We start from the raw sequence: 15,848 nt of genomic DNA on the forward strand, positions 1-15,848 counted from the left end.
CCTGTAATCCCAGCTACTCAGGAGGCTGAGGCAAGAGAATTGCTTGAACCTGGGAGGCAGAGGTTGCAGTGAGCCAAGATTATACCACTGCACTCCAGCCTGGGCAACATAGTGAGATTCAGTCTCAAAAACAAACAAACAAACAAACCAGATCCCTCGCTCTGCCCCCAGTCTTCCTCTCCTCACTGTTTATTCTCATGGATAAGCAAATCACACTTAAGGGCTTCAATCCCACCTACTCACATGACTTCCCAAATCTATATTTCTAATATCTGATATACAGTTGGTGCTCAATAAATAACCTCTGGACTCAATAAATAGCTTTAACATACATTTGAAAAGTAATTGTGTATCATCTGCAGAAATGAATCTCAAAGCTATCCTCTTTAAGTTCTTTTTGAAAAAGGGCTATATGTTAAATCCTTACTAAAATTCCAGTTTATCTGAGCCTGTTACAAACTTCCTTTTATCTGATATTTCATCTGTATTATTCCTTTTCTCTAACAACAAAGATGATGTAATGCAGTTTTATTGTGGTTTGTTTTTGCCTCGGGGGCCAGAAGTTCAGGTTGAAATCAGTCTTTCACTGCACTGACAACCCTGCTGTCTCAGAGGGTCAGTTGTCTGCTCATTTTACTCAGTTTTTTGTTTGCTTCTCTCTTCAACTTCACTGTTTTGTTTTTTAAATTTGTAAGTCTGTTTAAAATCTTGATGAAAGCAAAGAGTGATGAACCAGTTAAACTTTATCTTTTACTTTACTGATAATGACTTATTTACTGTTCTTAAATTTAAATAAAAATTTTCATCTACAAGGACCAAAGGGAAAAAATGTTAGTTTATATATCCCTAGATACTGTAGTAGGTACATACTATTTTTAAATGCCCAGTATCCTTTTCTCCTCTTCTGGTAAAAGCTTTCTGAATTTCCTCTGGGGAACAGCTATTCCCCATTGCTTTGAATGGTGACCCTGTCTAGCTGAAGTGTGGAGCATGTGACTCTGGCTTTGCCAATCAGTGTAGTTCTGGTTCCCTGCCTGCAATGATAACCTAAAATGGTCCAATCAGAAAGACTCTCAGTGCTTAAAAGACCTCTGTTCCCTGGCATCATGTTCCTGGATAAGTGTATATCTCCACTGGATATACTCTTTCCTCTTGAAACTGACTGTGGAAGGATGTGGGCCTAAAGCTGCTAGCAGCCATCTTTCACCATATGAAGCCCGAGGAAAAAGACAACACAGCTGAGAAGAGAATGAGAGATAAAGAAATTCAGGGTCTAGATGATATTATTATGAGCACGTGGACCAAACTGTACCTGAAGCCAGGAATGTGTGGGTTTTGTAATAACATGAGTTATCGAATTCTGCTTTTTGCTTAAGCCAGCGTAAGTTGGATTTTCTGTTATTTGCTACTGCAAGAACCTTTACAAATCCAACTATTATTTTCATGTTTTTATTGTGTGTGTCCTACATGTATTGTGTGTTGTAGCATGCTGAGGAGAATACTTGTCAGGAAATAAATGTAGAGAGAACTGACATTCCTCCTGACAGCAGCAGACAATAATTCTCAGTTTAGGGAGGCTGCTGATGGCACATGTGCCTTATCACTAGCAAAACCCACAGCACTTTAAGGGTGAGTGCTCCAAATGGGTGCAAATAGTGATTGCAAGAGGAGGCTGCAATCCTAGTTATTTTAATAGCAGTACAATGCCACAAAATAGGGGAAAACGAAATCAGAGGAAGAGGTTGGTACAAATACTTAAAGTATAAACAAACCTTACAGAGTAGCAACTGGGGATCTGGGAACTGTCTGGCTGCTTGTGATGTAGTACAACCAGCTGATCCTAGCTACTCCCTTCTTACATCTGATTCTATTCCAGGCTAACATGTCTATAGGTGGATGATTAGCAGACCAATATTAATCAGCAAGTTCACAGCTCCAAGAGGCAATGAAGGTCAAAACCAACCAATCAATGAATATTGGCTAGACCACTGGCTAGAATTTGCAAAGCCTCCTCCCTCTTTCTGCTTCCTCACTTCCATTCTCTTCCTGTTTATTTGCCATTCCTATTTCCCAGGCATGATTTGCCTCTCAGGAAAATAATCAGTTGACAGGAGGTTGCGTTCTCTAATTTTTGTACTTTTCCCATGGATCATAAAAAGTTATCTGAAAAGTCCTAAAACAAATAGAAAACTATAAACTCAGTGTACATTCACACCTAAACATTTTCTAAGTTATCAGAGCCAGCTAGGTGATTTTTTAAAAGTGAACATCTTACATGTAGTCGTGGAGAATGCGGATTGAAAGTTCAGTGATGCGGAGAGGTCTCTTTTCATGCTGTCGTAGAATACATCTAGCAGCTTAGGTGGAAAGATGACAACTTTAACGGTTTTTAATGATGGAGTGGAACGCTGCAATGAGAAGTCTACAATAGCATCGATTATGTTATCAGCAACTGTGATTGGATTTTTTCCGGCATTTCCTGAAAAAAATTTAATGACAAAGAAGAAATTTCAGCTGATGTTGGTAATATGATGAAATTTGGCACATGCAGTTCTCAGTGCTGAGAAACAGGAAAACCCCTGACAGCCAGGAACTGATCTGACACTCACAGCTAGTTGATGTTCTTTAGCTGAATACAAACAATTTCATAGTATATCATCCATGTAACCACTCTGACCATGATGAATTAACACAAAAACAAGACTACTCCATAATTATGTCTTATCATAGACAAAAACATGAACCCTGTCCAAATCACAGAGATGGCCAAACATCCCCCATCTTGACTAATAAGAGTGACAGCTGCTAGGCCAGCCGTGGTGGCTCACGTCTGTAATCCCAGCACTTTGGGAGACTGAGGTGGGCAGATCACAAGGTCAGGAGATCGAAACCATCCTGGCTAACATGGTGAAACCCCATCTCTACTAAAAATACAAAAAATTAGCCAGGTGTGGTGGTGGGCGCCAGCAGTCCCAGCTACTCAGGAGGCTGAGGCAGGAGAATGGTGTGAACCCGGGAGGCAGAGCTTGCAGTGAGCCAAGATCGTGCCACTGCGTTCCAGCCTGGGCGACAGAACAAGACTCTGTCTCAAAAAATAAAAATAAAAAAAGAGTGACAGCTGCTGCATTACCAATCATACATTTAGCCAGAGTGCATCCTCCTTCCTTCTAGATAAGACAATCATAGAATTATGTCTGTTTCTTCAAAGTCTCTGATCCAGAGAAAAGCCCCACTTACTTGAGACTGCCACAAAATCACCTAAAACAAGCCCAAATCCATTACGTTCTAACACTCTCCTACTGAGATGCTGCAGAGCTCCCCATAGTGTGTGTTCCTGGTGATCTTTTGCTGATGGGCATTGGCAGTGCAGAAATAAGAACATGTGATCTGGATGCAGAAGAGCTGAGTTTATGTCCTGGCTCCACTACTTACTAGCTGTCTGATCTTCAGTAAGTCATTTGATCCCTCTTGAAGTTAGCTAGGGCTGCGGTATAAAAAGCCATGGACTGGTGGCTTAAGCAAGAGAAACTGATGTTCTCATAATCCTGGAGGCTAGAAGACTGAGGCCAAGGTATCAGCAAGGTTGACCTGTAGATGGCTGTCTTCTCTCTGTGTCTTCACGTGTTCTTCCTTCCATACCTGGCAGTATCCTAATGTCCTCTTCTTATAAGGACATTAGTCATATTGGTTTAGGGTCCACCTTAATGGCCTCATTTTAACTTAATTAGCTCTTTAAAGACCCTATCTCCAGACTAGGTGCTCACGCCTGTAATCCCAGCACTTTAGGAGGCCAAGGCCAGCAGATCAATTCAGGTCAGGAATTCGAGACCGGACTTGCCAATATGGTGAAATTCTGTCGCTACTAAAAATACAAAAATTAGCTGGGCATGGTGGCGGGCACCTGTAATCCCAGATACTCAGGAGGCTGAGGTAGGAGAATCACTTGAACCGGGGAGGTGGAGGTTGCAGTGAGCCAAGATAGTGCCACTGAACTCCAGCCTGGGTGACAGAGTGAGACTCTGTCTCAAAAAACAACAACAAACAAATAAAAAACAAAAAACGAACAAAAAAAACCCCTACCTCTAAATCTGAGGTACCAGGGTTAGGACTTCAACATATGAATTTTGGAGAGACACACTCAACCTACAGCATCTGTATACTTCAGTTTGCTCAGCTAGAAATTGGGGGTAATAATATAAGGTAATAGGTTACAGAGATAAGAATATGGTAGCTAAGAATACAGTAAGTAAGAATATAATGGTAAAAAAAACCATGTAATAGTAAAAAGCAAACAAGCAAGCAAACAAAAAACAAAACAAAAAAAACGTAATGGTAAAAATTGTGCAGGATTTGGGACCAGGCTGCATGGCTTTGAACCTAGCTCTGTTGCTAGGATGAACCTACCTCAAGTTCCTCATCTACAAAATGGGGACACAGAGTTTAGGATGGATCCAGGTTTTGAAATTTATATATCTCAGAAAAAGAATAAGTATGTAATTATGTATAACAGTGAATATTTAGAATCAGAAAAGAAATCACAACAAAGTATATCTTTTAAAATGCTGAAAATTGTATTCCTAAGGCAACTTTCCTTAGCTATATCGTGTAAATGTTTATAGTCACCCCAACATCACCCAGTGCAAGGGGAAGTATGAGACGTCAAAGTGGGGAGAAACAGTGGTCTTAATTTATGATGGTTAAAATATCCTACTTTTTAAATTTTACTAAGTCATATAACCAGGTGAAGACATTATTAGGGCTTCTCTCAGGGTCTGTTAAAAATCCTGTGCACGTGAAGTCCAATAACTTAAGCTTCACTATCTTCACAATAAACTTGTCTTTGCTAATAGTTTCTATGTCATAGGTACCAAGACCAACCCTCCCAGTTTCCCCAGAGCAGAGAGGCTGCCTGCAACATGGGACTTTCAGTGTTAAAACTAGGAAAGTCCTGGGAAAACTCAAAAGAATTGATTACCCTATATAAGGTTACTGTAATGAATACATGAGCTTTGACATATAAAACACCTAGAACATGTAGTAAGGACTCAATAAATCTTAGCAATTATTAATATTACTACTAAAATTAATATAGCTATTCTAGCTACTTCATGGGAGTTTAGTGGTACTCAAAATAGATTGTGCCTGGCAAACATTTCTTTTTTCTTTCCGTCTTTTTTTTTTTCGAGATGGAGTCTCACTTTGTTACCCACGCTGGAGTGCAGTGGTGCAATTTCAGCTCACTGCAACCTCTGCTTCCTAGTTCAAGCAATTCTCCTGCCTCAGCCTCCTGAGTAGCTGGGACTACAGTTGCCTGCCACCACGCCTGGCTAATTTTTCTATTTTTAGTAGAGACAGGGTTTCACCATGTTGGCCAGGCTGATCTCGAACTCCTGACCTCAAGCAATCAAGTGATCCACCCTCCTCAGCCTCCCAAAGTGCTAGGATTACAGGCGTGAGCCCCTGTGCCAGGCCTGAGAAACATTTCAAAAATGTTCGTTGAAATCAATGGGGAAAAAAAAAAAAAAAAAAAGAAATCAATGGGGAAGAGAAAATCCATGAGCACATCTGGAGGCATCATCAAAATCACCTGTTATTCATTCCGCCATTCAACAAAATTTAAAGGGCAATGATTGTTCACTCAACACAGGGCAGAGAAGACATAAAGATCTGGTCCTTCCCTTTTGAGGATCTCACAATGTATTCACAGTCAAAGAGGCCTGGCACAAGCATTTCATGGCCTCACACTTCCTCCTCTGGGGTTTTGCACTTACCCTCCTCCAACACTTAGGATTACTGGTTGGTTCTTTTGCTGATTTTTCTGCCCTTTCCCCACCACAATCTACCTGTGGGCATTTCCCACTGTTCTGGTTTCAGCCCTCTTCTTTTTCTGTATGCTGTCCCTTGACAGGTTCATTCCACCTGCCCAGTTGCAAACCTTCCCATTATGTGGCTGATCACACCATGTGATCTCTGCATTGGGTATCATTCTCGGTTACTATGTCTTGCATCTGTTCCAAAATCACGAACTCCTAGAGGGGCCAGAGCTTACTCCATTCTGTTTGCCCAGTGCGAAGTAGCAGAGTGCTTGCCCTGGGTGATGGCAACAAAACAATTTGGGTTTGTGAGAGCTGTAATTTGCCAGATGGTGTGGGAGAGGCTCCAGATGGGGGAGAAATGAATGAACAAAAGGAACAAAAAGTGGTAACAAAATGCTTGCAGCACGTTCCCCCTGGCTTCCCTATTGCCCTCATTACCACTGATAACAAAAGGTCATAACTAAAGGTTATAGGTGTTAATAAGGGCAGTGGGGAAGCCAGGAAGAATATACTGCAAACTTTGGAGGGTGCCCTGGGGGTTATACGAGAGGGGCCTGGGATACCTGCAGGAGCATTCTGTTTTAATCTGGGAAGAAGGAAGTCTACAGAGTTGAGCTAAAATGATGGTGGTGGCTCTAAGATCAGAAATTTAATTGCTGAAAAACTCTCTTAGATTAATGGTAATCTGTGGCTACATACTATTAATACTTCCCAAGGAGGAAGCCCTCACTTGCATGAGAATGACAGGGGACATGGATGTGAATGAATCAGGAAGTGAGTGACCAGTAGCACTGTCAACTAAGAAGAGCAAATGACTGGATGATACGATAGAGATGAGGAAAGCATTCCTAGAAACTGTGAGCAGGACAAACCTGAGCTTGTTGCTCATGGGGAGTGACTGAATCTTACTCATGATTTTCTCCCCAGTGCCTTGCACAGAGCCTGGGTAACGGCATTTCAATTCAACGAACACATGAATGAGGAGCCGAATGGGAGACATTGAAGTAAACCAGATGGGGGAGGTCTGAAGGGTTTGGAAACGAAAAGAAAGGCTGGAACTCAACAACTCTCTGGAAGAAGATTCAGCAGGACTTGCTGACTGTGGGGGTCTGGGGACACAACAAAGCAAGGATGGCAGGCCAGGGTAGCTGGGAGCGTCATGGCACCACTGAAGAAGGAAACGAGAAAGCCTGAGAGCTCAAGAGGAGTGTCTGTTTTCAAGGGAGGATCGTGAGTTTGGATTCTGATGTAATGAAGTTTCTAGTAACAGAAAACTTCCCCAGAGGAGATCCTGGAGAGAACGAGAAATGCTGATTTGAGAGTCAGTGCAGAAATGTTACCAGGTACGAGAGCAAATGAATCCCCCAAGGAGAAAAAATGAAGAGTGAGAAAACGATGAAGTTAAGGACCAAACTTGGAAAGATACTTAGGGAACATAAACAAGAAAGGGGTGGGCTCAGCGGCCCATGCCTGTTATCTCAGCACTTAGGGAGGCTGAGGCAGGTGGATTGCTTGAGCCTAGGAGTTTGAGACCAGCCTGGGCAACATGGGGAAACCCTGTCTCTATAAAAAAATACAAATATTCGCCAGGCATGGTGGTGCACACCTGTGGTCCTAGCTACTTGGGAGGCTGAAGTGGGAGGATTGCATGAGCCTGGGAGGAGGAGGTTGCAGTGAGCTGAGATCATGCCACTGCACTCCAGCCTGGGCAACAGAGTGAGACTCTGTCTTGAAAAAATAAAGAAAGAAAGAAGAAATATGGAGGAAAGAGGCTTGGGCCCAGTAGCTGATGGTGCCCTCCGGATCTAAAAGATGGCCCCCTCTCTGATTTACATCATTGTTGCCACCTTCAGATGGACTCAGCATTGATCTGCTTAAGAGTGAGACTAAATCTAAAGGAATTTGTATCATTCAAATTTTATTATAGAGTGATAAGCCGCAAACCTGTTCCGATGGCTGGAAGGGAAACTGATGTGTACTTCCTCTGTTCACACTCTTCTAGAACACTGGTGACCGTTTTCCTGACATCATTTTTCCCAAGAACATGAATTATTATTTTGCACTTTAAGTTTCCACCTTGTGTAATTATAAAATCTCCGTGCGGCTGTGCAGCTGAAAAAAAGGGAAGAAAAACAAACATGCAGTCCATTAGTTACTGGAGGCAACACTTTGATTTTTGAGAAATGAAAATAGCTGACATCAGTGAAGGCTGTGATGCCCAGCCTACCTCGAGCCTGTTGGTTTCATTCACTGGACTGTGACAGCCACATTTTCTTTATAGTCAGAATTCTTGAGCTCAACAAATACACTGTTGAGTATTTGGGGTGCTGTTCAAAAGCACTTTATCTGCATTAATCTGCTCAATCCTCAATACAAGCCCGTGAAGCAGGTACTGTTTTCCCATTCACACATGAAACAGCCACAGAGAGAGGTAAGGTCAGTAGCCAAAGATTGCCTAGGACTTGAACCCAAGCAGCCAGTCTCCAGAGCTCTAAACCCCCACTCTGCTGTCCCAGAAGAGCAAAAAATAAAGTGGCTCATTCAGCCACGCTGATTTTTGAAGGAGGTAAAAGCAACGAACTCTGTGGCACGGAGGTGTGAAAGGATGAAAACTTCTCCTTCGCTCAGGACTCTAGAGCTCTTGAGCACATGGAAATGACCAGGACCATTTTAAGGCATTGCTTCTTTGGTTCAGACTGCTCTGAGTAAGGCTGGGGCCAGCAAAAGGGAGGAGGAGAAGAGTGGACCCCTGCTCATCCCATCCTGCCCTCCTGAGGAGCACCCATGCCCAGGCACTCCCTAGGGCCCCTCGGATGTCCTTCTCACTTCCCTCCCAGGCAGCCTCCTCAGGCTTTTCCAGGTTGTGCAGCCCACCTTCATCCTCTGCTCCTGCCTCCTAGGCACAGCGAGCTCTCCCAGTGCTCCAACTCCTGCTAACTCCTCATGTTAGTGATCAAATATTATCTTCCTCTGCTCTCACTCCAGAGCTTTATTCACTCCAGAGAAATTTCTTAATCAGAGGAGAGCTACTAACATAGGAGTTTCAGGCACTGTAGCAGGTCAGTTGCGGAAATACATTGTCAAACATGGTGCACTATGACTTCTTGAAAGCACATTCACAGCTGACTGTCTACCCTACTCTGCAAGGGATATTTTAAAGGACAAATAGTTTATAATCACTACCTTAGGTTCCCCACTCAAAGTCCACACTCATTCATAAAAGGATTAGAAGTTGGTTATATGCAGTTGTGTTGGAAGAAGTAGAACAAGGTTGGGGAAAGTTTGTACAGCACTTTACAGTTTACAGAACTTTTCACATTAATTGTTCCTTCTGATCCTCAAAACCACCTGTGGCACAGCTTTCCCACACTACTTATTAGTAGAACTTTCCTACTGATGAGAGAAGCAAAGCTCTTAGCAGTTAGATGACGTGCCTAGGATCGCTCAGTAAATGGCAGAGCCTGGATTATTAGGACCCAGGCCTGGGTTCTTTTTACTACTCAGGAAGTAAGAGACAGATGAGATGGTGGGATAAAGAACCTCTCCCCTATAGCCTCCAAGTCCCACCACCTGTGCCTGCTCTTCCAGTGAACCAACCTTCTTTCAAAGTTTTGCTGGCTACTTACTCCACCCCCAGTCCTCCTGTACATCCTTTCATTGTAATCTCAGCCCTCTGATTTTCAAGTTTGTAGTCAAAAGTAACATGTGCCCATACCTAGTGCAGCACATTCATTTTCCACAGCTTGTCCAGCAGCTTCTAAAATAGCTTTTGACACACCTAAGTAAGACATGTTAATGGTAAAAGGCATCAGTTAGAATTCAATAAGTGGTTATAGCTTTTGTACATTAGACTTCTGCTCAACTCACCCTTTTGTGCATAATCCATTGACCACCCCCATGCCCAAGGAACTGCTGTTTCTATAGCAACCTCCACCCAGTGGCTGATGAACAGTCTGATCTCAGTGCCATGGAAGTGCCCAGGATCTGAAAGGCTGACATCTGCAACTTTACCTTCTCTATTTATACAGGACTCTTTTGCAGTTATTTGAAATTTTTTGCATTCTACCCTTATTGTTTTGTAAAAATGAATGAAAATATAAAAATAAAAGTTCTGATACTAATGAGAAGCATGGATCTCAAAACTGTAATAAAATCAAGCACTTTACTAAGTTATTTGATTCCCTGCCCCATTCAGTTAGACAGCTGGTTTCAGTCCAGTGAATCTTCCAGTCAAGGTTGTAGCTTCACCACTTTGGTCAAGTCTAATGACAGCTGGGTTCAGTGGTTAAAAACATGGACTTTGCATTTTGACAAATTGGGTTGAAGTTGACTCCAGGATTTACTAGCTTGTATGTGACTAATAAGTTCCTCATCTGTTACACAGAGGCTAATATGGCACTTCCCTCACAGGGTTATTTGTACATTAAAAGAGGTAATGGATGAAAAATGCTTAGCACAGAACCTGGCGTGCAGAAAATATTGAATGAATGTTAGTTATTTTATCATTATGAAGATATCTATATATCCTTGATTATGTGTGTGTGTTATAAAATGTCTTTTTAAAACAATCTTTTTTCAATTTGTTTGTTCTGGTCTCTGTCTTTGCTGTGAAGACTTTTCTCAAATGTCAAGTGATTTTCGCCAGTCCATTCCTATTTAAGAGTGAGCTTAGAAGTTCTACTCAAGAAGGCGTGTTGACCAGCAGGCTTCAGTGTAAGGCAAGCAGGCAGCACCTACTGTCTGCTGCTCTGGAATCCACGCAGGGAGAGGGGCTGGACACTCAATGTTTGGTACACAGATGTTCTCTTAAACAGTTTTCAGTCTAGCTCCTCATCTCCTATGCCTGGTGCCCTAAGTCCAAAATCCCTCTGGTTCTGTTTCTCTAGAGAATAAACCTCCCATCTCTGGCCAGGGAAGAGCAAGGAAAGTTACTGCTGTATAGGATGGGGGACCCAATCAAGTAATCTAATTGCCACTGATCTTGAATCTCATTCAACCTTGTTTTTATCTCTGTACTTGCCCCCTGCCTTCCCAGATACCAGCAGCCTCCAATTCCTGTGTCTCTGGGGCTACTCTTCTCTTCTGCAGGTACTAAATTTTCTCTACTCCATGGCAGTTACCACCCTTGGCTAGCAGCTCCCCATCATCTAAAAATGTGTTATCTTCTGTTCATAGTTGTTTTCCCTCCAATGTTCTTTTTTCTTGTGTGTTTATATCCTTTCTATTCCTTTACAGTTGTATTAATGGAATCCAAAAGGGGACAGGGATAAATGTATAGGTTCAATTTAGCGTGTTTCAAATAACCAAATGTTATTTATGTCTACATTTTAAATGACTGAAAAATGGAATGACCAATGAATTAAATGGATATCCTACAGACTCACTTCTGCATGGTAAGTTCCATAGTATTTTTCAACTTAGAAAATATTTAAATTCTATTTCTATTTATGTTTTATCTTACCCTTTTAACTTAAAAGTCAACGTTTTATAATATACAAAAATTTAAGAGGGCCAGCCAGGCACGGTGGCTCATGCCTGTAATCCCAGCACTTTGGGAGGCCAAGGCAGGCAGATCACCTGAGGTCAGGAGTTCGAGACCAGCCTGGCCAACATGGCGAAACCCCATCTCTAACAAAAAAAAAAGGTGGTGGTGCATGCCTGTAGTCACAGCTACTCAGGAGGCTAAGGCACGAGAATCACTTGAACTCGAGAGGCAGAGGTGGCAGTGAGCCAAAATCACACCACTTCATTCCAGCCTGGGCGACAGAGTGAGACTCCACCTCAAAAAACCCAAAAAGCTTAAGAGTGTATGTATATAAGTTATAAATTAATAGACATATGAGGGGAGGGCATGCCTGAATGTGTTACTATGATGGGAGTGGTCAAACATTTCAGGGAAAATAAAGAAAAAGGTTTGCGTTTCATTTCTGGGTCAGTGTAATGTAGAGAAGAGAAGAACTATGGGAGGTGAGTTGTGAATGCCAACTGGGTTGCATAAAAAGGAAAATAAAAATAGAGCAACTTAGAGGTACTAAACTATACATGTGGAAATTCGACAGTCCAGAGCTGACACTAAGTACCATGCGTCAGTTACACTCCACCTTTATATCAGTTGACACCCCATCTCATCCTCTACTGGGAAATAGGCATTTGACAGGCAAAGAAACTGACACTCAGAGAGGTTAAGTGACTTGTCCACAGCTATACATTGGTAAGTGACGTAGCTGGGATTCAACCCACATCTTCCTGAGTTCAGGGACCACATATTTTCTACAACACTCTCTGTCTACTCAGGGCAAATATTAGCCACAATTTCCCTTCCAGAGATTAGTCATACTAATAATTACAATGTATTGCTTAAATAAAGTACCTGATTTCAGATTAAATGTCCTTGTTGTTGAGTTTACAATAACATCTACCTGTTCGGTGATTATATTTCCAGTAGCAACCTGATAAGTAATTGCACCAATTTTCATTTCATATGCTGTGAAACAAGGCTTAGAGACAGTCCCGACCACACCTGAAAAGAAAGGAAATAGGTAAAGAATGGGCTGGGTCAGCTTCTGGAGGAAGAGCACTCATCTTGGGGCCCTATTCTCTTCCCAGCCTGGCCCTCTTTCTTTTCCCCCAACATAAACCCAAATATTACCGTATCTCCTGACCTCTTAAACAGCTAGATTTTCTTTTTAAAGGAAATTAGAAAATAACGCTTTGTGACAGTAAGCATATCTACATTTTCTGAGTTACATAGGATGAGGCAGAAATATCCGATTGTGCCAGTCTGTCTATTGGCAAGAGCTGCTGTGGTGTCAAGAGAGAGGAATGAGGAAAAAAAGGCAGTGTGAAAAGGGCACTGTCCTTTCTTGCAGACAACACTGCTAGGAGGGTCTTTTATTACCACAGGTGTAGCAATATAAAGGTTACTCTGAAATCCCAGCGCTTTGAGAAGCTGAGGTGGGAGGATCACTTGAGGTCAGGAGTTCGAGACCAGCCTGGCCAATGTGGTGAAACCGTGTGTCTACTAAAAATACAGAAAAATTAGCTGGGTGTGGTGGTGCACACCTGTCATCCCAGCTACTCGGGAGACTGAAGCAAGAGGATGTCTTGAACCGAGGAGGCAGAGGTTGTAGTGAGCAGAGATCGCGCCACTGCACTCCATCCTGGGTGACAGAGCAAGACTCTATCTCAAAAAAGAAAAAAAAAAAGACTGCTCAGAGGAAGTTACGTTTAACCTGTTGACATATTACTCTCCACTCCACACTCTGAGGCTTACAACTTAGATATGCCACTTCAGCTCATCCCTTAAACCCTTTAGATCTACCTTTTGACATTTATACAGTGGCAACAGAACCACCTGCCATGGGGCCATTGTACATGTTAAATAATATACTATATAAGACAGCAATCAGTAAAGTATAGTGTGCCAGGCACAGTTTAGTTATTTTTTATTACCATTTCTTAGAAACTGGTTTCATTACCATTGATTTGGTTCATGTTAATATGTGATTGCTTCTTTGTGTGCACAGAAAATGGGACATGCTCTAACACCTCCTCTATCACAGATTTGTTCTTCATGTGAATTAGCTTTGCCTCCTTCTATTGGACTTCAACTACCACTGAAGAGTTGCTCAGCAAAAGGAAATATTTCCTTAGCAGAATGACTTTACCAGACCTTGGGTATCTCCAGCCGTGGGAATCCTGGCCTTGTTGGGATTTATTCTTGACCATTTAGTGAATTCATCTAAAAATGCCTGGAAATAGAAATAGTTACTGACCACAACAATGTTGTGTAAAAATATTAATCCAATTCTTTGCAGCATTGATCATTCAATATCAAAGAGTTGATAACAATAGTTCTCAAAAGATTTCCTCTTCCTTCAGAGACTTCTTAAAGGATTGCGGCTCAACCTAGGAATTTTCTCAGCAAATAGCAGTGCTGATTTACTTTACCCTGGGAGTAATCTAACACTGTCCAGGCAAGTATGTCAGCAGGGGTGCTGACTCTGGCTCTGCAGGAAGTCACATGCCTTTTTCGTGACCACTATCAGTTATCCCTCCTCTTTTGAAACTCCATAATTCTAATCTCCTACATCCAATGTGCTGAGGGGAGTATAGAGCATTTGTTGGTGAGCGGGGGCAGGGCAACAACGTTCCTTGGCATCTCTGGCTGTTAGGTACATTCTGGGGGTGATTAACAACAAACACATACAGTATGCTTCATCTCTTATGTCCAGCCAAAGCCTCCTGAATGAAAACATGAAAATTCACAGTAGAAAACCTCAGACATTGAAGTTTTGTTTAGAAATGAAAAAACGAAAAGGCATTTTGGTCGTGTGAGTGATAAAACTGAGCAATGGGTGACAGAGTAGAGTTATAAAGTTTCACTTGGGTTGTATTCATCCATTTTCTTTCTTTTCAGGTATCTTTGAGACTCTTTCTAGTTTTTTTCTCTTTCTTTCTCTTTTCTTTCTCTCTCTCTCTCTGTTTCTCTCTTTCTTTCTTTCTCTTTTCTTTTTCTTTTTTGACAGGGTCTCATTCTGTTGCCCAGGCTGGACTACAGTGGCATGATCTTGGCTCACTGCAGCCTCAACTCCCTGGACTCAACTGATCCTCCCACCTCAGCCTCCCAAGTAGCTAGGACTACAGATGTGCACCACCATGCCTGGCTAATGTTTTGTATTTTTTGCAGAGATGAGGTTTTGCCATGTTGCCCAGGCTGGTTTTGAACTCCTGGGCTCAAGCAATCCCCTTGCCTCAGCCTCCCAAAGCGCTGGGACTACAGGTGTGAGCCTGTACCAGTCCATGTTTCTAATTCTTGGTTAACAATGAAATTTGGGGCAGTTACTTTCCAGATTGCTACTGGAGATGTCACCCCAGTAAAGGGCAGATGTTATTATGAACTCAACAAGGACACATATATCATGAATATTTTGCTAATAATAATTTACCCCAGTTTATCTTTGAGCAAGAAAGTATGTCTCTGGATATTTTATATTTACTGGGGGAAAGAAAACTAAGAATCTTTGGGGCTAAATGTTATTTTTTAAACTGTTATTATTATTTCCAATGGATAAATTTACTTACAAACTACATCATGCAATACTTTGGAGTGTTTCTGGGGAATTTTGGGAAACATCTCTGGAAAGACCACACTTCCATCCAGAATGGGTAAGAATAACTAAGAACTTAAAAAATAAAATTATCTTTGATCCTGTTTAAGTGGTGATGTTAGTAAGTTGTAGCAATTTCCTGTCAGTCCTTAAAGTCAGGTAATGACTACTACCAGTTCTGGGGGTTTTCTATGTGCTAGATATCATGCAAAACACTTCAAATACACCCCTTTTAATAGTTAGAACAACTCCGAAAGGTGTTATTATCACACTCATCTTACACTTGATAAAACTGAGATTCAGGCTGGGTGCGGTGGCTCACGCCTGTAATCCCAGCACTTCAGGAGGCCAAGGTGGGTGGATCACCTGAGGTCAGGACCAGCCTGGCCAACATGGAGAAACTCCGTCTCTACTAATAATACAAAAATTAGCCGAGCATGGTAGCACATGCCTGTAATCCCAGCTACTAGGGAGGCTAAGATGGGAGGATTGCTTGAGTCCAGGAGGCAGAGGCTGCAGTGAGCCGAGATGGTGCCACTGCACTCCAGCCTGGATAACACAGCAAGGCTCTGGAAAAAAAAAAAAAAAAAAAAGCTGAGATTCAGAGAGGTATGTCACCCAACTTTTAAATGGCAAAACTGAGATTAAACCTAGGTATACCATTTTTCTAATGTCAGTGGGAGCTACTTAGTGTGCTTTGACTGCTTCTCCACTGCTGAATATGGTGCTGCTATTTCTAGTTCGTAGACACTCACAGACTTGTGTAGACTGGTCTATTCTATCCAAATAACTAAATCCTTGAGGCTTCTCTTATTCTGCCCTTTCCCCATAGATAAAGCCATGATTTAGTTTTCATATAGTCAGTGTTAAAATGTCAAGGCCGTTTTTATGCCAATAACTTTCCACTTCTTTCTAAGAATGT

The 15,848-nt window shown here is 42.0% G+C and overlaps 1 protein-coding gene across 4 annotated transcripts in view; it reads right to left on the reverse strand.

The window, feature by feature from the left end:
• PARP15 (poly (ADP-ribose) polymerase family, member 15) overlaps window positions 1–15,848 on the reverse strand; it is a 53,140-nt gene that overhangs the window by 7,619 nt on the left and 29,673 nt on the right. The window contains exons 4-9 of one of the 4 annotated variants that reach the window (XM_011950804.1): window positions 14,026–14,060; window positions 13,489–13,567; window positions 12,187–12,336; window positions 9,532–9,594; window positions 7,761–7,928; window positions 2,276–2,479 (exon numbers count right to left, since the gene is read on the reverse strand). In XM_011950804.1, the coding sequence (XP_011806194.1) occupies window positions 2,276–2,479; window positions 7,761–7,928; window positions 9,532–9,594; window positions 12,187–12,336; window positions 13,489–13,567; window positions 14,026–14,037 (676 nt within the window). In that variant the 5' untranslated portion in view covers window positions 14,038–14,060. Of the gene's footprint in view, window positions 1–2,275; window positions 2,480–7,760; window positions 7,929–9,531; window positions 9,595–12,186; window positions 12,337–13,488; window positions 13,933–14,025; window positions 14,061–15,848 lie in introns of those variants that run through there. The other 3 variants (XM_011950801.1, XM_011950802.1, XM_011950805.1) reach the window with 3 other exon arrangements.

The sequence above is a fragment of the Colobus angolensis genome, unplaced genomic scaffold (genome assembly GCF_000951035.1).
Source record: "Colobus angolensis palliatus isolate OR3802 unplaced genomic scaffold, Cang.pa_1.0 Scaffold31, whole genome shotgun sequence".
NCBI classification, from domain to species: Eukaryota; Metazoa; Chordata; class Mammalia; order Primates; family Cercopithecidae; genus Colobus; species Colobus angolensis.